The 22,725-nt window shown below is 44.7% G+C and overlaps 2 protein-coding genes and 1 long non-coding RNA gene across 5 annotated transcripts in view; 1 reads left to right on the forward strand and 2 right to left on the reverse strand.

Annotated features, from left to right (window-relative positions):
• Window positions 1–8,724, reverse strand: PPP1R15B (protein phosphatase 1 regulatory subunit 15B). Of its 2 annotated transcripts, XR_004433946.1 has the most exons (3): window positions 6,379–8,724; window positions 5,792–5,887; window positions 2,519–2,653 (listed from the first exon to the last, which is right to left on the reverse strand). XR_004433946.1 is itself a non-coding variant. In XM_033197553.1 (2 exons), exons 1-2 carry the CDS (start codon window positions 7,700–7,702, stop codon window positions 2,432–2,434), a joined length of 2,133 nt encoding a protein of 710 aa, XP_033053444.1. In that variant the 5' UTR covers window positions 7,703–8,724; the 3' UTR covers window positions 1–2,431. The 2 variants fall into 2 exon arrangements, 1 of the variants encoding a protein (XP_033053444.1); XM_033197553.1 differs by having other exon boundaries at window positions 1–2,653; window positions 5,792–8,724.
• Window positions 7,946–22,725, forward strand: part of LOC117075306 — a 25,599-nt gene continuing 10,819 nt past the window's right edge. Inside the window, exon 1 of the long non-coding RNA XR_004433948.1 lies at window positions 7,946–8,072. This is a non-coding gene — a long non-coding RNA (uncharacterized LOC117075306). The remainder of the gene's footprint in view (window positions 8,073–22,725) is intronic.
• PIK3C2B (phosphatidylinositol-4-phosphate 3-kinase catalytic subunit type 2 beta) overlaps window positions 19,789–22,725 on the reverse strand; it is a 70,681-nt gene continuing 67,744 nt past the window's right edge. For both annotated transcript variants that reach the window (XM_033197550.1, XM_033197551.1), the window contains one exon: window positions 19,789–22,184. In XM_033197550.1, coding sequence (XP_033053441.1) covers window positions 21,996–22,184 — 189 coding nt within the window. In that variant the 3' untranslated portion in view covers window positions 19,789–21,995. The remainder of the gene's footprint in view (window positions 22,185–22,725) is intronic.

Here is a 22,725-nt window from a genome sequence, read left to right on the forward strand (position 1 = left end):
TATAATTTAACATTTAATAATTGCAAATATATTTATTACAATTTACAGATTAGTTGTTATATACACAAATATAATTTTAACTATAAAATCCCAACACACTAGTTACATTTAAATCATTGATCTGTAGAAGCCGATTTAGAATCTTCTAGTCCCCTAACTTTACCTTCCTTAAATTATACAAAAATAAAATCTGATAGTTTTGATTTCAAGTCAAAGATGAAGAGGTGTTACATTTTATTACTCAGAAATGGAACTTTTACCTGTCTGTACAAAGCCTTTTACATGCTACATTGACACTTAAAGCACCATTAATAAGACTTTAAATGTGTAAAATGTTTAATTAAAACCTCCAAAGATTTTCTCTTTAAGATTATGGGGGTTTAACTTTGTTCTAACTAGAATTGGGATGAAACAAGAATTTTGCGTTTTTCTCCTTCAGTCCAACTTTAAAATAGTCCTTTCTGTCCTTCTTATCAACTTCTGATCACTTCTTCCAAGGAGGTTAGTACATGAAAGACCTCTTAATCAAGCTTTCACATATTTGGTAGTGAGGTTAGAATCCCACGGGGAACAATTTTCCAAAATCCAATGAAAGATGTCTCATTATTTTCAAATACACAGAGGTGCTAGGTTTCAGAAACAGAAAACACACCGTAAGTCTCGGAAATAAAATGTTTTAGCTTGGTTTTAAAAGAATGCCTATTATGTTGTCAAAAGGCTTTTTTCAAGGCAAATGATGCCTGCTTGCCAATCGACATCACTGTTGCTTGAAACTAGCCTGTTTTCATGTTGTTAGACCATCCTGTAAATGCGCTCCCTATGATTACCTGAAGTGGAGGTGCACAAAACACACAGAATAAGGGCTCTGCAAAAACTTGACCAGCTTTTATAGTGTTGCATTCTCAATGTGTTTAATTATGAATACATAAACAGTGGAGGCAGTTCGTAGAACCAGATAGAAATAAAATAATGACCAGGTAGATTGTAAACTGAGGTAGTAACCCTGTAAGCACTTCTGATGAAAAATTCATTCCCACACTTAAATAAGTTCAAAACTAAGAGGTCACCTATTCTACTTATGTCTTCCATTACCTGTGACAGGAAGCACACAGAATGAAAGTAGACCACTGAAGAGTTAACAACCCCTCAGCCTAACTTATGTGTACCTTGTAAAGCTAAACAGAAATAAACCAAACACAAGCAGTCAATGCGAAGACTTCAATTCAAAGTAAGCTTTGGGCTTAAGACTTTGTAGTCATTAATCTATACCTCTATCCTTTCCTGAAAGTAAAGGCCTTGCCATTACTTCTCTCCTTATTAAACAGTAGGACACAATAAACCTGGATACTGACTGAAGTTTGTATTTTACATTTCAAACGTGAAAATTCAGAACTGCCCATTTCCAATTTTACAGTGGGATCCTGACAGGTTTTAAAAGTGACAGTGCTGAGGCATGATATTCGTTAACACTGGTTTTCTATTGAGAACATATACACCAAAACCAAATTGCTCTGAGATGTCTCCTATTTTCTTTCTAGGAAATTGTTAGGCTTTTAAGTTTAAAAAATAAATGATTATGATGTAATTATTACTTTCCAGAGTGTTCTGCAACAACTTCAACCTGTTAAGAGATACAAAGAACTATATTAAACTGGGAACTACAATAACATGTACAGAACCCTCTCCAAGTAACAGTTTCCAAAGAAATTAAATACATTAGATGTTAAAATTTGGTAGAAAGATGCAGCTTTCCCAAAGTAGTAAAGTACTGCACATACGGGTTTTGTGGCAATCCTTGGAAATATCCTAGGTATAACTTAATGTAGAAACAAAAGGTTAACACACATTTTCAACCCAAGTCATTTTTACAAGAAAAAAAAGTGACACAAAATACTGTACTTTAAGTTGGTAGCATACACAAGGTTATTTTTCAGCCTAAGGTAGATAGGCCAAATCATTGAAATAAAAAAATATAGAAAAACATAAAAGCCCATTAACTTCTGAATTTTGGGAAAGAAACAAGAGCCCAAAGTTTTCAGATAGGCACACATAATTTAGATTAGAAATGAAAATGGGCTTTAAGCCCTATAAATATTGTTTTCCAAGAAAATAAGTTTTGAAAGTGCAAAATGACAACTCAAAAAGGTCCCCTTTTCACCTCATGCATGCAAAGGACATTTAAAAGCACATCCAACTAAATAAAAAAAGGGAGGATTCAAAATTACACTAGTTCATCCTTCATTATCAGGGCTGGCTTCAAACCTGAATGTTTCTGAGTGGGATATGTTGGAAAAAAAAAAGAAACTAGATCCAAGTTACATTTCCTCTAAAAAAAAAAAAAAGTCAAAGGACAGCTGCCAAGATTTGTTTTTAAAAGACACCTCTCAGGTAAGAGGTAGTGTATGCTAGGTCTACAGGCTGCCAACTCATCTTAACATTGCTTGAAAGCATTAAGTCCTTTGAAGCATGTTCCCTGGAGTCTATTAAACATTCTTTCTCTGTGCTCAAATGTCAAGCAATATCCAATAGCATCTTCTGTTTCTTGAATTCGTTTCTGGAACCTGCATCCATCCCTTGCAAATTCTTCCCATGGTCCTTTGCGATCCTCATCATCACTTATATAATACTCAGTAACTTCTTCAAGGAAGGTTACCTACAAAAACAAAGACTAATTTTAATACCTCTCTAGGATCTTACAATTAGCATTGAGGTCAATAACCCTTTATGCTACCAATTCTTTCAGAATATAAAATATCTTACTATTCCCAGCTAAGAATAACGTCTTGTTCTTAGGAATATTTGGTTCCAGCTATATCTGAAGTTAAAAAAAAAAAGTTCTGTCACACCTGTAATCCCAGCACTTTGGGAGGCAGAGGCAGGCGGATCACCTGAGGTCAGGAGTTCAAGACCAGCCTGATCAACATGGCGAAACCTTGTCGCTACTAAAAATACAAAAAAATTAGCCAGGCATGGTGGCGCATGCCTGTAATCCCAGCTACTCAGGAGGCTGAGGCAGGAGAACAGCTTGAATCTGGGAAGTGGAGGTTGCAGTAAGCCGAGATCACGCCACTGTACTCCAGCCTGGGCAACAAGAGCGAAACTCTGTCTCAAAAAAAAAAAGTCCTGATTAGATGGCATTTGGATAAAACAGTGAACAAACGTCACTTAAATATTTCATATAGAGACATATATCTTTTATTTATATATATATCCTTCATTTATCTATATCTGCATAATACACACACACAGTCGTCTGCCTCCACGGATCCTCCACCAGCCCTTGGCTTTTGGTGTTAATAAAATGAATCCAGATGGGGAATTGAATTTTTCATGCTGTTATTAACCCCTGGTATTTTTTAATGCTTAGGGAAATACAGTTCTGTGATATTCTTCCCTCAAAATGATAAGCAAAATATTTCTGAAAATAACCACCATATCCCCGGAGGTCACTGTTTTTATCATTGCATAAAGGCTTTAACAATATTTTTGCTTACTTCTATTCTTTTTCCTTTTAGAAAATGTTTTCACTTTCCAACTTTTAAATCAACATGTAGTACTATTTTTGTATCATTACTTTGGCAATAACAATATACAAGACAAAAAGTTACTTAGTAAACAAAGTACAACAAAATTAGTATTTTTAATGCTGTGTTACTCTAAGAAACTTTGTAGTTAAGATTTCAAAAACCTTTGTATTCAATATGCTATCCTATATATGAAATTCTGATTCTAATATACATAATGACATGTAATGAATGACAATCCCTACTCATTACTACTTAATCACTACTTAATTTCTAATGAAGTTTCTTTCTAAGCTGTCGAACTCCAAAAGCAAATACTCGCCTTAAAGTATGTTTAATAGTTACATCAGCTAACCCCACTGTGGCCTACTACTTTCGTTCCCTTTACATCAGGCCAAGGGATGCCCCTGAGGACAATTAGCAAGTATGTAACAACTTACTAGTTATTGCATTCTAGTCTTGAATACTACTCATTCATTGTGTCATTAAGATAAATAATAAAAACGTACAGTGTTTATCATATACCAGCTCTTTTCAAAGAGCTTCACATTTTTATCCCATTTAATCCTCACATTAACCCTATGAGGTACGGATCATTATACAGATAAGAAAACAGAGGTAGAAGGGTTTTTTAGACTCACTACCCATCATCCTATATACTCCATATATTCCATACACCATACTCCATATATACCAATGACAGGTAGTCAAAGGCTGTCAAATAATTCTATCATATTCAGACATAATCATTTATAAATTCTGCTTCTAGTTCACAGTCAATAGTATCATCTACTCCACTCATTTCATTTTACTCAATGAGCAAGCTAAAATTAGACATGAGACTGGCCTGAGGTCTCTCAATAAGAGCTAGCATTTAAAGGCAAGGCAATAAATTCTGAATTTTATTTACTTGTCTCATTTAAATCTTGCAATAACTTGTACAATAGATATTATTATTTTTCCCATCAAGTAAGAGTGAATTGAGGCCACGAGAGTCAAGTAACTTGCCAGGTCTGGCTGCCTTCCAAATCTCTCCACCTTAACCACTGAGGAGTAGAGAACACGGGGCTCCAGCTGCCAAGTGCTCATTCCATTACCCCACTTTGTTTCTTACCTATTCACTCTAAATAGGTCATTTTGTCAAGGGCCCCTTAAAAGGACAGAGAGATGGCATTTACACAGTGTGAACTAAAATTTAATTTTTAACATGACTTATTCTGCCCTAAAGGTAAGACGTAAGATTATCACCATTTGGAGATATTTTCTACCCAGGAATAATTTCGAAGTATTAAGCTGGCCATTTGGAGCCAAGAGATTATGGCACTGTCCATCTGAAACTCCCCAGTGCGGCGGAAGCTGAGGTCAATAATAACTCACCCACTATCTTCTCTTTCCAAGTAACGGCATAGGAAACTAAAAAAACTTTCCCTCTACAATAGACACCTTTCAGTTTGCGGAGAGTTCAATTAATAACTTTAGTTAAATCAACTATAAAGAAAAACAAACCAACTCAAAAGATTCCCAAAATAAGGTTAACCTGAAATTAGCCTGGGAATAGGAAGCAACTAGTCAAGATAAACCAAGTAAGTGGCCATTACTGCTTTTATTAATATTAACTATAGCTGACCACTGATAACTAGCACTGCGTTCCTAAGAAAAGGCAATACCATTTCCTGTATTGGCTTTGACTTTCCATTAAAATCATGTAACGTCAAAACCACTGAAATTACTATTTTCTTTCATGGCAAATTGGACCAGATAAATCTGACTTGCTACTTGATATCATCATCCCTTTGGGTTGTAATGGACAGGAATGAAGACACTCTCGTTATATGCAAACAAAATATTAAGTATTTGCAAACAACGTACATTTAAAATCATTTTAAAACTCTATGGCTGTAACAGGACCTTTTCAATCTCTAGAAAAATTAAATTGTGTATACACAAAGTTTAATAGTCCATTAAAAAGTGTGAAAAGTTGAAGCTTGTAAGGAAACAGTCCAGAACTTCCAACCCAAAGAAAATTGGCACTTTCCTGCTAACATCTACACGCTGGTATGTTCGTTGTGGACAGCAACAATGTGCATGGGGGTGGGGAGTGAGGGAGAGGAGAAGGGTCATTTACATATTTCTCAATCCAAGTATATGAATTTAGAGGTCTTCCTCAAGAACACATGCACTCCTAAGCCTCCAAAGTCATGTTGCTATATTTAACCATATCAAAACAGTCAGAACATATCAGGCATGTTAAAAAACAAGAAACAAACCTTTTTTCTTTTGACATGTGTGTGTCTTCCTCCAGAAAGAACGTCACGCTGTACCGAGTCTGGACATTCACTTTCTTGGCTCCCCAACAGCTGCACCTTACAAGAAAGTAAGGTGTGACACTCAGAAATGGCCACAATGGACTCAGATGGGGTCTTTGAGTCACGACAGCCTTTCCCATTTTCCCCTGATGTTTGAAAAGGAGCCTTAAAATTTAAAGGGTTGTAAGGGTCATCAGAATTACAGAAAGAGTTCCACAGTTTGAGACTCTCTGCTTCATCTGCACTAGATTCCCAGTCATCTTCCTCCCCAGAACTATGCTCGGGGGTCTCAGGAAGGCTTCCAGACTGGGAGGAATTCTCTAGATCAGACTTGCCAGACAAATCCTTCTCTGAATCAGAAGGCTCTTCAGGAACAATTCTGGCAGCAGTCTGAATTGTTGCTGTAAAGTTCTGGGGATTATAAGGATCTACACTGTAGAAAGAGTTCCAAAGGTGAAGCCCTTCAGGGTCTTGCTCAAGGTCTGAGTGTGACAGTGAGCTATCACTATCAAAACCATCATCCTCAGCTTCCTCATCCCAATCCTCACCTTCTGGATCAGAACTTGTTTCCAGGTCACTCGATGCACCTCCCAAAATATAATCTATCAGTTTGTTACTACAAGCAGGTCTGGCAGAAATGGGAAGGTCATCTTTTAGGTATGAGTAATCAACTACACTTATTCGGCCCTCTCCAGGCTCCTTTTCCATAGGTATCTCACAAGATGGACAGCTCTCAGAAGGGCTCTGTTCTTCCAAAGCAAGTGGAACCTCTATAGTTAATAATTCTATTTTTTCTTCAGTGGATTCCTGGGTGGTTCCAGGAATGTCTTCAGCAGCAGGAACAAACTGTGTTGCGTTATCTCTGCAGTGTTTCGAATCCATCCGGAGAAGGCTGTGTTCCTCCTCCAGGCTGTGGTAGCCATTATCCTGGTCAGGGGTGGGTAACTCTTGCCCCTTGCTAGCCTGCTGAAGGAATTCCAGTCGTTTCATGCGAAGATGGTGAATTTCTGGTAGGCCTTCCGTGGAAAGAGGTGGACATCCCTGCCACGAGGCAGGGATGAGTTCTGCACTCAGCGGCTGGGGATGACAATGGTCCTCTCTCAGGCAGCTGCTCTCTGGGGTTAGTGTCTGGAAGCCGACTAGCTCACCATTTCCATCACTGTTCTGACAGCTGACTTCTAGCCTAGGAAAGCAGTCCAGGTAGGAGGGACTCAGCAAATAGGATACCACATTAAAAGTGTCTATGCGTTGAATGTTTAGAGGCCCAGAGAGCGAAGAGCCAAGTTCCCGGTCAGAGTACAGACGGGATTGAAGGCTACTGGGCAACAGCTCCACTCCCCCTAGCTGCTGCTCTAAGAGAAAAGCGTGTGCTGCAGGGTCCAAAGCACTTCCCTTGGCCTTAAGCTCCAATTCTAAGTCTGGGGGCGAACATTGCCAGTGGATCCCCTCCTCTAGCCAATCAAGGGGACTGGTGGCCGAGGAGTCTGAGGAGTCGAGCTTCAGCGAACTCAAAGATTGCTGCGCTGTGGAGGCGGCTGGTTTCTCCCGTCCCTTCAGGGATCTGTAGACTCCAGCAAAATCTAGCCATCTGGTCGGAAACATTCCACCGAAAAGTTGGCTCCAAATTAGCACCTTCTGAAGCAATCCGGGGAGCGGCGCAAGGAGCTGGGAGAGCAGCTTCGTCCAGTAGCTGACCCGAGTCTCGGGCTGGGCAGAGGAAAGCAGTGTGGGGTCCCCGAAGTTTTCCGGGGCAAGAGGCGTCGGGAACTTAGAAGAGCCTGCTTGCGATCGCCGAGGGAAAAAGGGTGGCCAGAACCGGAAGCCCGCCCGAGGGCCAGGCCGTTTCCGCGATCCGCCTGTCTCAGGCTCCATCTCCTTTTCCTTGGCAGTTTCTCGGGTAGGGCCGCGGCGCTCAGCGGCTGGAGGTCGGACGGGATTCGGAGGAAACCTACAGAGTCTCGGCCTTGCCCAGCGGTGGCGTCGGTGCTCCAGGCCGATCTCCGAGCCAGCAGAAAAGCCACAGAGGGCAGCGGATGCGGCAGCGGGCGGCAGAACACAGGGAGAAACACCCCGCGCAGTACGCGGCGGCTGATGCGACTTCCATCCTGGCGGGAAAGGACGTTCCCTAGTCGGCTCGACGCTTCAACACCATCGATAAGAGCCTGCCCACGGCCTCGGCGGTGGTTTTCTGAGTGACAGAGGGTCGAAGAACCCCTGAGCAACGCGACACCGGAAGGGCTAGGTAGGTTGGCTGGTGCGGTGGAAGCGAAGCCCAAAATGGCCGCAGGGCCCGCGCGCCGGCAGGCACCCCCCCAACCGCCGGAAGAGACGCAGGACTGCTGGGCGTCTACGCCACTAGCGCCGCGCCGCCCAAAGTCTCTCGCAAGGCCCCCGGGGGGGGGGGGGGGCTTTCCGCCCACTTCCGTGTGGCCGCCGATTGGTCGCGCTGGATTTCCTTGTCGGCTTCCTTACTGGAGGTAGAGCCGCACGGTAGCGCGAGGTTGCATCAGCTGGCCGGATGCACGCATGCGCAGTTGTTTCTGTGTGGTCTCTTAGGCGACCGCCCCAACAGCCCTCTAGGCTAAGGGGCTTGGGTAGAAAAGGGGTTTTCAAGATAACCCGAGAATTTCCCGGAGGCGTTTTGATGGCCTAATACACAGTGACGTGTGTACAGTCATCGCCTCGTATGAAATGGGGATTAGTTCCAGGACGCCGTAGACACCAGAATCCGCAGATTCTGGTCAAGTCCCTTAGGTAAAATGTTGTAGTGTTTGCATATAACCTACATACACCTTCCCAGATACTTTAAATCATCCCCTAGATTAAGTAAATTACCTAATACAATGCAAGTGCTATGGAACTAGTTGTTATACTGTATTTATTTGTATTATGTTTTATTGTCTTTATTTTTCCCGAATATTTTCAATCCATGGAAGGTTGAATGCCCCGTGGGCCAATTGTAGGGTTATCGTAGTCTTAAATTTTTATTATTTATTTATTTATTTGAGACAGGGTCTGGCTCTGTCGCCCAGGCTGGAGTGCAGTGGTGCGATCTCGGCTCACTGCAGCCTCAACCTCCTGTGCTCCAGTGAGCCTCCCACCTCAGCCTCCTGAGGAGCTGGGATTACAGGCTGGCACCACCACACCCAATTTTTTTTTTTCTTTTTTTTTTTGAGACGGAGTCCCACTCTGTCGCCAGGCTGGAGTGCAGTGGCGCTATCTTGGCTCACTGCAACCTCTGCCTCCCGGGTTCAAGCGATTCTTCTGCCTCAGCCTCCCAAGTAGCTGGTACTACAGGCGCGTGCCACCACGCCCGGTTAGTTTTTTGTATTTTTGGCAGAGACAGGGTTTCACCATGTTGGCTAGGATGGTCTCCGTCTCCTCACCTTATGATCTGCCCACCTCAGCCTCCCAAAGTGCTGAGATTACAGGCGTGAGCCACTGCGCTCAGCCAATTTTTGCATATTTTTGTGGAGACAGGGTTTCGTCGTGTTGCCCAGGTTGGTTTCAAACTCGGCTCAAGTTATCTGTCCGCCTGGGCCTCCTAAAGTGCTGGGGTTACAGGCGTGAGCCACCGCGCCCAGCCTGACAGATATTTCAGGGTTCTCCTATTGTTGAGTACTATGTAGACGATCAACCTGAGATCTTACGTAAAAAGTGGGCAGTGCTGCGTAAATACATGTCTGGTATGGGGCAAACTAAATTCACAGAGAAGCAGCTCAGTTCCCAGAACTATTTACTCTCTTTTATGCTTCCAAGCAGGCAACATATTCAAATCATATTTATGAATACTTCCTTAGCAACCAGAACCACCGAATACAACACCCAAAAAGGAAATGTGGACCACTATCCTTTGAAAAAAAAAAAAAATTGGTAATTTTAATTGCTGTATTTGATTCTCTCTTGTGAGTTTGGTCTTAGCTTATTTCTTTATTTCTGCCAAAACTTTGTAAATAGATACTCCTGAAGTCAAGTATCAATTACAGAGGGAGGGTGACAGTTATGAGCACTAGAGACAGCAGAAAAATCTTTAAGGAGCCAGAAGGAGACCAGCAGCTCTTCCTGCCTTACTGGGCCTATTCAAGAACAATCACTTCTTTTTCTTTCTTTTTTTGTTTGTTTGTTTGTTTGTTTGAGACTGGGTCTTGCTCTGTTGCCCAGGCTGTAGTGCAGTGGTGTGATCTCCGCTTACTGCAACCTCTGCCTTCCTGGGATCAAACTATTCTCCTGCCCTGGCCTCCCTAGTAGCTAGGACTATAGGCGCCTGCCACCACGCCTAACTTTTGTATTTTCAGTAGAGACGGGGTTTCACCCTGTTAGCCAGAATGGTCTCGATCTCCTGACCTCGTGATCTGCCTGCCTCAGCCTCCCAAAGTGCTGGGATTACAGGTGTGAGCCACCATGCCTGGCACAACCACTTCTTTCTAGGAAGCCAAGAGGACCTCAGTTTCTGTTGTTTACCCTGTATTATTATCCATACCTCTGGAAAATCTCAATCCTAAGAACTTCAGAAAAATGTATTAATAATAGAGGTCAGTTTCATAATAGAGATCCAAGTAGGTAAATTTGTTACCAGAAGCCTGTATGTTGTAAAGTGAGGCTAGTAATTCCTCTTTCAATGCGTTGGTAAGAAAACTAGGTTTTCTCAATGCCTAGCCTAGACAGAGTAGGAGCACAAAGATTAGCTAATATTCTTGTATGGTTCTGCTTCACAGTCTTCAGTTGTTTCCTTATTGCCTGCAGAATAAAGGCTCTATTCAGCCTGTCCTCCCACTGTACTCTTCCATCCTCCTCTGTCACTTGTCTTCCTAGGAACACTGGACTTAGCTATACTCCTTGTTTCCTGCCTTTACTCATGCTGTTTCTCAGCCAAGAAAAGCTTCACCTTTCCTGTTACATACCTACTCATCCTTCAAGATTCAATTCAAATGTCAGCTTCTCCTTGAAGCCTTCGTTGACCTTTCCAGCCAGAATTAATGGATCCCTCACAGCATTTATATTATTCTGCTCTATTAGAGCACTTAACACATTGCATTACATATACCTGTCAATGTTCTCTCTTGCTGGTCCCTGAACTCCTTGAGGGCTGTATCCAACTATCTAGCAAAGTGGTTCCCAAAGTGTGGTGTGGGCACCCCTGGAGATCCTGCTTTGAAACCCTTTCAGAGAGTCCTTAAGGCCAAAAATATTTTCATAATAATTCTAAGCTTTTTTAACTCTCATTTTCTCATGCATGGACAGTGAAGTTTTCTAGAAGATACATGGTGTGTGATCTGGCAACAGAATGAATGCAAAAACAGATAGATATGAGATTCTAGCCATTTTATATATGTTTTGAAAAATAATTGAACATTACCAGCCTGGGCAACATGACGAAACCCTGTCTCTACAAAACATATAAAAATTAGCCAGGCATGATGGTGCATGCCTATGGTCCCAGCTACTCAGGAGGCTGAGGTGGGAGGATCGCTCGAGTCTGGGAGGCAGAGGTTGCAGTGAGCCAAGATTGTACCACTGCACTGCAGCCTAGGCAACAGAGTGAGATCCTGCCTCAAAAAAAAAAAAAAATTAACATGTAATTGGTTTATTATTTTTAAATGAATTTTAAAATTTTATTGGATTTTTTGTTAAAGACAGGGTTTCATATGTTGCCCAGACTGGAGTGTGGTGGGTATTCACAGGGGCAATCACAGCACACTATGGCCTTGAATTCCTGGGGTCAAGCAGTTCTCCTGCTTCAGCCTCCCAAGTAGCTGGAACTACAGGTGCACACCACCACACCCAACCTAAATGAGTATTTTTCAGTTCCTCAGTTTTGAATTCATAAATAGGAAATATTGATAGATATAAACCACATAAAGGCATAAAGTTATTTGGGGTCCTTAGTAGTTTTTTTTTTGAGACAGGATCTTGCTGTATTGCCCAGGCTGGAGTGTGGTGCAATCACAGCTCACTGCACCCTTGATCTCCCAGGCTCAAGCAATCCTCCCACTCAGCCTCCCAAGTTGTTGGCATGGCAGGTGTGCACCACCACATCTGTTTTTTTTTTTTTTTTTTTCATTTTATTATTATACTTTTGAGATGGAGTCTCACTCTGTTGCCCATGCTGGAGTGCAGTGGTGCAATCTCAGCTCACTGCAAACTCCACCTCCTAGGTTCAAGCGATTCTCCTGCCTCAGCCTCCCAAGTAGCTGGGATTACAGGCACCCACCACCACGCCTGGCTAATTTTTGTATTTTTTAGTAGAGACGGTTTCACCAGGTTGGCCAAGTTAGGATTTCTTTTCTTGTTAGTAGAGATGAGGTTTCGCTATGTTGCCCAGGCTGGTCTCAAACTCCTGAGCTCAAGCAATTTGCCTGCCTCGGCCTCCCAAAGTGCAGGGATTACAGGCATGAGCCAGCACACCTGGCTGGGGCCCTCAATAATTTTTAAGAGTATAAACTTTTCTCTTAGACCAAAAAGTTTAAGAACCACTGAGGTAGTATGTTGACTGGTACATAATAGGCAGCCAATAAATGTTTGTTGAATGAATGGAAGAGTAATAATACTTTAAAATAATGTCATCTTCCTTAAGACCAAGCCCCTTGCATTCCACTGTCAACTTTGTCACCAACTGACACCACATACCCCTGAAAACAATTTCTTAAAACTTTCTTGAATGGAACTCCCCTTCCCCATGTAGTCATTGGATATATAATTTTTATTCTTCTTTATGTTAGAAGTTGATCTAGAGAGGGAAAATGCAATCATAAAGTATTTGGGCTAGGCATGGTGGCTCACACCTGTAATCCTAGCACTTGGGAGGTGGGCCAACTGCTTGAGCCCAAGAGTTCAAGACCAGCCTGAGCAACATATGGCAAAACCCTGCCTCTACAAAAAATTCACCAGGTGTGGTGGTGTGCACCTGTGTTCCCAGCCACTCGGGAGACTGAGGTGGGAGGATCACTTGAGCCCAGGAGGTTGAGGCTGCATGAGCTGAGAACATGCCACCACACTCCAGTCTGGGTGACAGAGACCTTGTCTTGAAAGAAAAAGGGATGGAAGAAAGAAAAGAAAGAAGAAAGAGGAAGGGAGGGAGGGAAGGCAGGAAAGAAAGAGAAAGAGAAAAAAGGAAAGGAAAGGAAGAATGGAAGGAAGGGAGGGGGGAAAGGAAGGAAGGGAAGGAGGGAGGGAGGGAGGGAGGGAAAGAAAAAGAAAGAGGCCGGGCGCGGTGGCTCAAGCCTGTAATCCCAGCACTTTGGGAGGCCGAGACGGGCGGATCACGAGGTCGGGAGATCGAGACCATCCTGGCTAACACGGTGAAACCCCGTCTCTACTAAAAATACAAAAACTAGCCGGGCGAGGTGGCGGGCGCCTGTAGTCCCAGCTACTCGGGAGGCTGAGGCAGGAGAATGGCGTAAACCCGGGAGGCGGAGCTTGCAGTGAGCTGAGATCTGGCCACTGCACTCCAGCCTGGGCGACAGAGCGAGACTCCGCCTCAAAAAAAAAAAAAAAAAAGAAAAAGAAAGAAAGAGGCCGGGCGCGGTGGCTCAAGCCTTTAATTCCAGCACTTTGGGAGGCCGAGACGGGCGGATCACAAGGTCAGGAGATCGAGACCATCCTGGCTAACACGGTGAAACCTCGTCTCTACTAAAAAATACAAAAAAACTAGCCAGGCGAGGTGGCAGGCGCCTGTAGTCCCAGCTACTCGGGAGGCTGAGGCAGGAGAATGGCGTAAACCCGGGAGGCGGAGCTTGCAGTGAGCTGAGATCTGGCCACTGCACTCCAGCCTGGGCGACAGAGCTAGACTTCGTCTCAAAAAAAAAAAAAAAAAAAAAAAAAAAAAAAGAAAGAAAGAAAGAAAAAGAAAGAGAGAAAAAGAAAGAAAAAGAAAGGGAAAGAAAGAAGAAGGAAAGAAGGAAGGAAGAGAAGGAAGGGAGGGAGGGAGGGAGGGGAAGGGGAAGAAGGAAAGGAAAAAGGAAGGAAGGAGGAAGGAAGGAGGGAGGGAGAAGGAAGGAAGGGAAGAAGAAAGGAAAGAAAGGAAGAACTATAGGAGGGAGGGAAGGGGGGAGGGAAGGGGGAAGGAAGGAGGGAGGGGCGGGAAGGGGGGAGGGAAGGGGGAAGGAAGGAGGGAGGGAGGGAGGAGGGAAGGGAGGAGGTGAGGGGGGAAGGGAGGGGGAAGGGAGTGCATGGGGGAGGGGAGAAGGCAAGAAGGGAGGGAAAGGAAAGAACTTGAGCAACAGCCTACAAGTTTATGGAAAAAAAGTTTAAAAAATTAAAATATTTGAGAGCTACCTCTGAGAATATGTGACTTTGCCTTGTTCGTCTCAGCTGGAAAAGTGTGACTCAGCCTTCCCAAGCCTGCGAGAGGGCAGAGGGAGGCCAGATCTGTACACAGAGATAACATGTTGCCAAGCCTGTGTGCAGGCTGGTGAAGACAAAAAGTCCTTCTGTTGGCAAGCTGACTGGCACTTTGGCCGGAAAAAATTAAAACCTCAGTTAATTCTGTTTATTTTAAAAGACTTTGCCAGGCTGAGGTAAAGGGTATATGGCTCTTGATTTTTTCAGTCACCACCAGCTCCAAAATCTGATATCCCAGTATCTCCCACTCTGGCTGCCGCCTCCTACCAATCCGCACTGCCCTGATATCCCTATTCAGCTGCCGGTCAGCCCCTCAGAGACCACAAACCATTGCTCTTACCACTTTTTGTGATCCATCACACTCTTCATTTCCCTCCTTACTCAGCGTGAATTTCCATGATCCAGTATTAAAACTACCCCCTTGTCCTTCTACTCCCTGGCAAAACTCCAAGCCTAGTTAAATCCAGCTACTCACTCATTCTCCACCTGCACCCTTGCAGCTAATCATTGCTTGAGAAGATCGCTCAGGCATGCTGAGTGACTCACTTCATACTTGTGATCACAAATCTCCTCGATGCCAGACACTCCCACCACAGTTCTCTAGAAGCTTTGCTTCTCCTACACTCTGAGACTGTCTCACAATACTTCTTTCTTCAAATTTCCAGCATTTCCCATAAACACACATTCTCAGTTTATGATCACACTCATACTTCAAGAAAAAACAGATACAACTGGACATAAATCAACTCATCTTTCCCTGACCAAATCCACTGGCATTTGGACCCACATAATCTGCCTTCAATCCCGCTACAACCCAAGAAGCCTCATGGATGCCATCCCTCCATTTTTACTCAAGGAATAATTCTGACCTCTCTTATCCCTTTCTCCCTAGTAACATACATGTTTCTCTCACTAATAGATCATTCACATTAACATAATTTAATATCACCTATATTAAAAATAAAAAGACCACCCAGCATGGTGGCTTATGCCTGTAATCCCTACACTTTGCGGGGCCAAGGCGGGGGGCTTGAGCTGAAGAGTTCAAGACCAGACTGGACAACATAGCAAGACCTTGTCTCTACAACAATTTAAAAAATTCACTGGGCTTGGTGGCTCATGCCTGTAGTCCCAGCTACTCGGGAGGTTGAGGCAGGAGGACTGCTTGAGCCAATGAGGTTGAGGCTGCAGTGAGCCAAGAACACACCACCACCCTGCAGCCTGGGTGACAGAGCGAGACTCTGTCTCAAAAGAAGTAAATAAAAATAAAAATAAAAAACCCTTCCCTAGATATACACCCCTCCAAGCTTCTGCACCACCAGAGTGAAACCTGAGTTGTTGGTGCGTATGGTCTCCACTTTCTCTTCACCTATACTCTCCCCAGCCTACACCAATGTGACTTTCACCCCCACCACTCATTCAGGCAGCTCTTATCAAGGTCACCAAGAACATTTTGCTGTATTCACTCCTCTTGACTGTTAGGGGTTGAAGTGTGTCCCCCAAACGATAAAATCCTAACCCCCTTAGTACCTGTGAATGTGATCTTATTTGGAAATAGATTCTTTGCAGATGATCAAGTTAAGATGAGGTCATTATGGTGGGCTCTAATCCAAGATGACAGCGTCCTTATAAAAAGAGATTTGGACACAGACACGTGCATGCACACGGAGAGAATGCCACAGCAATGTGAAGGCAGAGATTGGGTTGATGCATATATAAGCCAAGGAATGCCAGATTGCCAGCAAACCTCCAAAAGCCAGGAAAGAAACATGGAACAGACTCTCTCACAGCCCTCACAAGGAATCAACCTTGCTGACACCTTGATTTTGGACTTCCAACCTCCAGAAATACATTGCTGTTTAAGCCTCTCAGTTTGTGATACTTTGTTACAGGAGCCCCAGGAAACTGATCATACTTCTTTAGGTTGCCAGGACACCATGACCTGCTCCTCGTCCTCTAAATGTTGGTCTCAATCCACCCACATGCCTCTCTAACCTGGCTGATCTCATCTCATTCCATGGAATTAAACACCACCTCAATGCTGATGACTTCCATATCTAAACTTCCAGACTGACTTCCCTTGGGCTTCAGATTCCATTCTGTTACTTCTCCACTTAGATTTCTATCACATATCTCAAACTTAACACAATCAGAAGTCTTGATTCAGCTCTACTGAACCTACTTCCCCACTCCCAGTAATTCCTCCAGAGGACTCTGCCTACATTCTGAGGTTCCACACTGAGGAATCATCCTCAATTCCCCTTTCCCTCAATTCTATACGCAGTCCATCAGCAAGTCCTGTCAGCTCTACCTTCAAATTATATCCAGAATTTGAACACTATGCATCATCCCCAAGCTACCATCATTTCCCTCCTGGACTACAATAGCCTCCTCTTCTGCTTCTATTTTTGCTTCAAACAGCAGCCAGAAGAATGATCTCTTAACATAAATTAGACATTACCATTTTTTGTTTGTTTGTTTGTTTGTTTTTTGAGATGGAGTCTCTCTCTGTTGCCCAGGCTAGAATGCAGTGGTGCTATCTCAGCTTACTGCAACCTCCACTTCCTGGGTTCAAGCAATTCTTCTGCCTCAGCTTCCTAAGTAGCTGGGATTACAGGCGTTCACCACCACACCTGGCTAATGTTTGTATTTTTAGTAGAGATGGGGTTTCACCAGGTTGGCCAGGCTGGTCTCAAACTCCTGACCTCAGATGATCCGCCTGCCTTGGCCTCCCAAAGTGCTGGGATTATAGCCATGAGCCACTGTGCCTGGCCCCTGCAGTTCCCTTTCTCAAAACCCCATCACCCTAAGAATAAAGCCTGAAGCTCTGATTGATTTTAAGACTCAGATATCTTCTCTGAAGCCCACTCTGCCCGCCCCGCCCCATCGCATACCACCTTATCCGTATCACACTGCACTGTATTTATTGCCATGCATGCTTCCCTTGAAAGACTGAGTTCCTTGAAGACAGGATCCACACCTTTGTTGTCTGAGTAACAACAGTACCTGACACCTCGCCTCACCCAGTGTAAGCCATTAGTGTTGTTAGCTGAATTGATCAGACACTTTAGACAAGTCCCAGCCACCAGAAAATTCTCTCCTAATTTAAAATGCTGCCTCATTTTTTCACCTTTCAAATCCAGTCTAATCTTTGCTCCCCAAATCTCGGCAAGCTGGGCTGCTTCATTTTTGCCACCTCTCTTTGAACTCAGAAATCTGGGCCCCCTGGGCTGCTTTTGTTTCTTTTCTCCTTGGGCAACCCCTCTCTCTCATTCCCACTCCCTCAGGAGGGTTCAGATTTCTACCCCATTTGGCCAAGAAATTTCCTTCACTAAGACTCTTGGCAGACTCAAGTACTAACCTTTAAAAAAGTCCAAAGGGACTTGCCCAGAACTGCAGTGATACCTCAAGATCACTTAGAAATAAAGCAGGTAACACTTCCTACTGTTTACTACTGGAAAATCCCCTGGAAGCCCCCACACAATTCCCCAGTATGAAACATGACTCCCCACTGGAGAGTTCTGAAGACTTCTGGGTACAATGCTTGAACAAGGGTCATTTCACTTCCATCCTGCACTTGGGGGGTTCACTTCTGGGCTATGGTTATGCTGTAGTGGCTTGATAGTTGCGAGGCATCTCAAGTTTCAGTTTTTTCTCCTGTAAAATGGAGTTGGTTAAATATTACTAGATAGTAAACTTTTTTTTTCAGACAGTTTCACTCTTTTTGCCCAGGCTGGAGTGCAATGGCGCGATCTCGGCTCACTGCAACCTCTGCCTCCCGGGTTCAAGCGAATCTCCTGCCTCAGCTGGGATTATAGGCGCCTGCCACCACACCCGGCTAATTTTTTGTATTTTTAGTAGAGATGGGGTTTCACCGTGTTAGCCAGGACGGTCTTGATCTCCTGACCTCGTGATCCGCCCGCCTCGGCCTCCCAAAGTGCTGGGATTACAGGCATGAGCTACCGCATCCAGCCCTGGTAGTAAACCTCTTAAATGCAGAGAACTGTCTTAATTTACCTTGGTAAGCCCCAATCTGGTACCTAGTACAGGGCCAGGATGCATTCAACACAAACGTATTTTTTTATGAATGGAGGCATGCCACTAGGTAGCACTGGTAAGAACTGAATGTTTGTTGACAGAATTCATGAATGAGCCATACTTACTGTCCAGGGCAGTCGTAATGGAAAATGATATCATGTATAAAAAGCACCCAAAATATCAATTAGATGTATTTAAGGGATTGTATTAAACACTGCCTAGGAGGTGTTACACAAGGTTTGGAGTGCAACAAACCTGGGTTCAAACTCCAAGACTTACTGGCTGTGTGCCCTTAGGCAAGTTACTTCATCCCTCTGAGCTTCAGTTTCTTCATCTGTAAAATGGGTAATGATACGCACCTGATCAAGTTGTTGTGAGGATAGATTTAGCTGACATGTAAAAATGGTCAGTGCAGTGCAGTGGTACATATAAAAGTTACCATTTGGTGGTATAAAAAACCACTACTATTATTTTCATCTCATCCATCAGATGTTTCAATGTAAACATCTGAACATCAATCAATTTTTTTTTTTTTGAGATGGAGTTTGACTCTTGCTGCCCAGGCTGGAGTGCAATGGCACAATCTCAGCTCACTGCAACCTCCAGCTCCCAGATTCAAGCGATTCTCCTGCCTCAGCCTCCTGAGTAGCTGAGATTACAGGTGTGTGCCACCATGCCTGGCTAATTTTTGTATTTTTAGTAGAGACAGGGTTTCACTATGTTGGTCAGGCTGGTCTCGAACTCCTGACCTCAGGTGATCCACCCACCTCGGCCTCCCAAAGTGCTGGGATTACAGGCATGAGCCACTGTGCCCGGCCAAACATCAACCAATCTTTAAAATGATAGTTTCAGCTGGGTGCAGTGGCTCACACCTGTAATCTCAACACTTTGGGAGGACAAGGTGAGAGGGTTGCTTGGACTCAGGAGTTCAAGACCAGCCTGCGCAACGTAGCAAAACCTTGTCTCTTCTAAAAATTACTTTTTAAAATTATGGGAGGCTGGCCAGGTGCGGTGGCTCACGATGGTAATCCCAGCACTTTGGGAGGCCAAGATGGGCGGATCACAAGGTCAGGAGATCGAGACCATCCTGGCTAACACGGTGAAACCCCGTCCTACTAAAAATACAAAAAATTAGCTGGGTGTGGTGGTGGGTGCCTGTAGTCCCAGCTACTCGGGAGGCTGAGGCAGGAGAATCACTTGAACTTGGGAGACGGAGCTTGCAGTGAGCCAAGATTGCACCACTGCACTCCGGCCTGGGCGACAGAGAGAGACTCCGTCTCAAAAAAAAAAAAAAAAAAAAGAAAATTATGGGAGGCTGAGGCAGGTGGATCACTTGAGCCCAGGAGTTCAAGACCAGCCTGGGAAACATGGCAAAACCCTATCTCTACAAAGAATAAAAAAAATTAGCCAGGCATGGTGATGTGCACCTGTGGTCCCAGCTACTAGGAAGGCGAAGGTGGGAGGATGGATGGAGTCCAGGAGGTGGAGGTTGCAGTGAGCCTAGATCTCACCACTGCACTCCAAGCCTGGGCGACTGAGAGACACCCTGTGTCAAAAAAATAAATAAAATTATCATTTCATTTTTTCCTCAAATGTCATTTATTAGAAAATACAATTCCCAAGAAAGGAGATACAAGGGATTCTGGGAAGTGGGAAGTAAACAGTACACAGATCTCTTTAAATCAGGAGCATACAGGGTCATAATAAAATGAGCTACAGGCACAGAGCCAGTAACACATCTATGGTCCCTTCATCTGGGAAAGTTTCACCGCCCACTCCCCACTCCCCTTCCCCCGCCGGAAGCAGCCAGCTTTATCCTTGGCATTTTAATTTTAGAGAAAATTTAAACTTCCGTGCTGCCCTGTGGCTTCAGTCAATGGAGCTTCTTTCTCCAGTTATGGAATGAGTCAGCAAAACGGGGAGTTTCTGATCCTTGGAATTAGGGAGGGACAGTTTACAGAATGTCCTCATTTCACTCTTTTCCCAATCAGGGGAAATATCTAGCCAATTCTGGTTTTAAAAGTTAATATCCAATTCCAAGTCCCTCCCTCTTTTTGGCAAGGAAGACAACCCTTTGGAGTGAAACACAAAAGAGCAAATGTAAAATCCATCTGGGGCCGGGCACGGCGGCTCACGCCTGTAATCCTAGCACTTTGGGAGGCTGAGGCAGGCAGATCACGAGGTCAAGAGATTGAGACCAGCCTGGCCAACATGGTGAAACCCCATCTGTACTAAAAATACAAAAAATTAGCTGGGCGTGGTGGTGCATGCCTGTATTCCAAGCTACTTGGGAGGCTGGGGTAGGAGAATCGCTTGAACCCGGGAGGCAGAGGTTGCAATGAGCCGAGATCATGCCACTGCATTCCAGCCTGGTGACAAAGTGAGACTCCGTCTCCAAAAAAAATTAAAAAAATTTTAATCTGGTAGGGAATAAAGAATATGAAGAGATAAGAGACTCGGTCTCAGTCTCTCCCTTTGGGCTCCTGAGCTTAGCTCCAGGGGAATAATCACCACTCCAATCCAGCCTCCTACTGACCAAAGAAAAATCATGGGGCAAAAAACAACAGTTTTGATGGAATCCCCCACCCCATGCCCCTTTCCTTCAGATAGGGCATCCCTTTGGCTCTAGACTAAATAGGTTTATGGCCCCACAGAATGAGGAAAAGTCTTATAAAAAGGGTGACAGAAATGGAGTTTGGGAGGGAAGCAGCACAGCAGAAAGAAGTAGGGAGTGATGGATGGTGAATGCTTTCCAGAGGCTACCTAGCAAGCAGTCACAGTGGCATCTGCAGCCCAGGGACCTCTTCCCAGGGCCAAGATGCTCTTGGGTGAAACTACATCTAAGGACTAAGTCAGCATTTTGTCCTACCAGAGAGAAATGAAGGGAGAGACCTATGGGGAAGCACCCCCAGCATATTCATAGAGACGAGCTGACCCCCAGAAGGCCCGGGAGAATGAAGGGGTAAGGAGTAGAAAATGGTATTCAGGGCAAGTCCTAATAAAGTAGGGGAGACAAAAGGAAAAGTCCCCCAAAAAGAGCATGGGTCCCTGAATACGGGTCCTTGGCAGAACCCCAATACGGAAGGCCCTTCCTTACACATGTAGGTATCACAGCGCTCTCCTTTGGAGGCAAAATCAGAAAGGCCCAGTGGCGCAAGCCTCAGTCCAGCACAGGCAGCCCTCCCCAACCTGTCCTTAGAGAGGGCTCTGGCCGAGGACCCGCTGGGCCCCTCCCCTAATAGTTCCTATAGCTAGAAAACAAAACAACAACAACAACAACAAAAAACCTAGGGAAAAGTCCAATAAGAACCTTAATCATACAAAAAGTCCAAATAGTCTTCCTCTCTTGCCTTCTGGGGCATAGGTATGTCCCTTCTCGCAAGGCTTCCTGTCCCAGTTAGGACAACATCACTATTTCATTTTTTAAAAATAAAAATAAAGATATCCACCCACCCACCCCCAAAATGCTACTTCATACAGCCCACCCCACACACTCCCCCAACCAAGCATTGCTCCCTTGACACAAGGTAAACTTAAAACTTTGCTGCAACCTCACAGCCTCCAAGGGGCTGCTCATCACAACCAACCCAGTTCAGTCTCCAGAGGAAGAGACAGCAGAGCATGTCTTACTCTCGCTGCCTCCTACTACAGAGGCCAGAATCACCTGGACCGAGCAGGAGGCCCGCCCAGGGCCCTGGCCCTTCACAAGGAAGAGTCTTGCAGGGGAGAGTCCTCTCCCCCAGCTCCCACCACCAGCCTGGGATCCTGGGTGGTGGCTCTGCTAGGCTCACAAGGTGCCATGGCTTCGAGATCCCAGTGCGAACCAGCCGGTCTTCTCCTGAGCCAGGTCCAGCTCTCGCAGGCGGATGTTCACCTCACCGAGGAGGACGTTCTCCCAGAATCCCTGCTCACTCAGCACACTCAGCTGGAGCTCCCGCTGCTGCAGGTCTCCCATGGGGATCCCATCATATACCAACTGCAAACAGAGATGGGTGAGGGAAGTGGTGAGAGAAGGAACAAGAAGAATCCAGAGGGAACCTGAGAGAGAGAGATGGTAAAGTCTGTTGGGCGTTGATCCAGCTGAGGCTAGCACTGACCCTGCAGAGTCCCAGGTCATACAGAAGGTACACAAGGTACACAGACTCCAAGGGAAGCATTAATGAACTCTGTTCTTTGCTCAGAGTTCAAGCAGGTGAGGGCTTTGTATTGGGGCCACTGCTCATTTTCAGCATAGGACCGGCAGGCTTCTCCTTCCCACAGGATAGGGCCAGACCCCAGCCATGAAATCCCAGCCCAAAAGGGCTGGCAAACTTTTTATGTAAGGGGACAGACAGTAAATATTTTTAGGCTTGATAAGCCATATGGTCTATGTTACAACTACTCAATCCTGCCATTGCAGCATGAAAGCAGCCACAGGCAACACCTACATCAGAAAGTACAGCCGTGTTCTTAATATGACGTCTTAATACGGTCTTCAATACGACTTTAGCTAGGAGAACAGGCACAGGTTGCCAACC

The sequence above is a fragment of the Trachypithecus francoisi genome, unplaced genomic scaffold, assembly GCF_009764315.1.
Source record: "Trachypithecus francoisi isolate TF-2019V2 unplaced genomic scaffold, Tfra_2.0 Lachesis_group5, whole genome shotgun sequence".
Taxonomy (NCBI): domain Eukaryota; kingdom Metazoa; phylum Chordata; class Mammalia; order Primates; family Cercopithecidae; genus Trachypithecus; species Trachypithecus francoisi.

Coding starts and splice junctions, on each gene's coding strand:
- PPP1R15B (XM_033197553.1), bottom strand. CDS start 7,702: ATGGAGCCTGAGACAGGCGGATCGCGGAAACGGCCTGGCCCTCGGGCG. Junction 2,654..5,791: donor CACATGTCAAAAGAAAAAAG/GTTTGTTTCTTG, acceptor TTGTTTTTGTAG/GTAACCTTCCTTGAAGAAGT.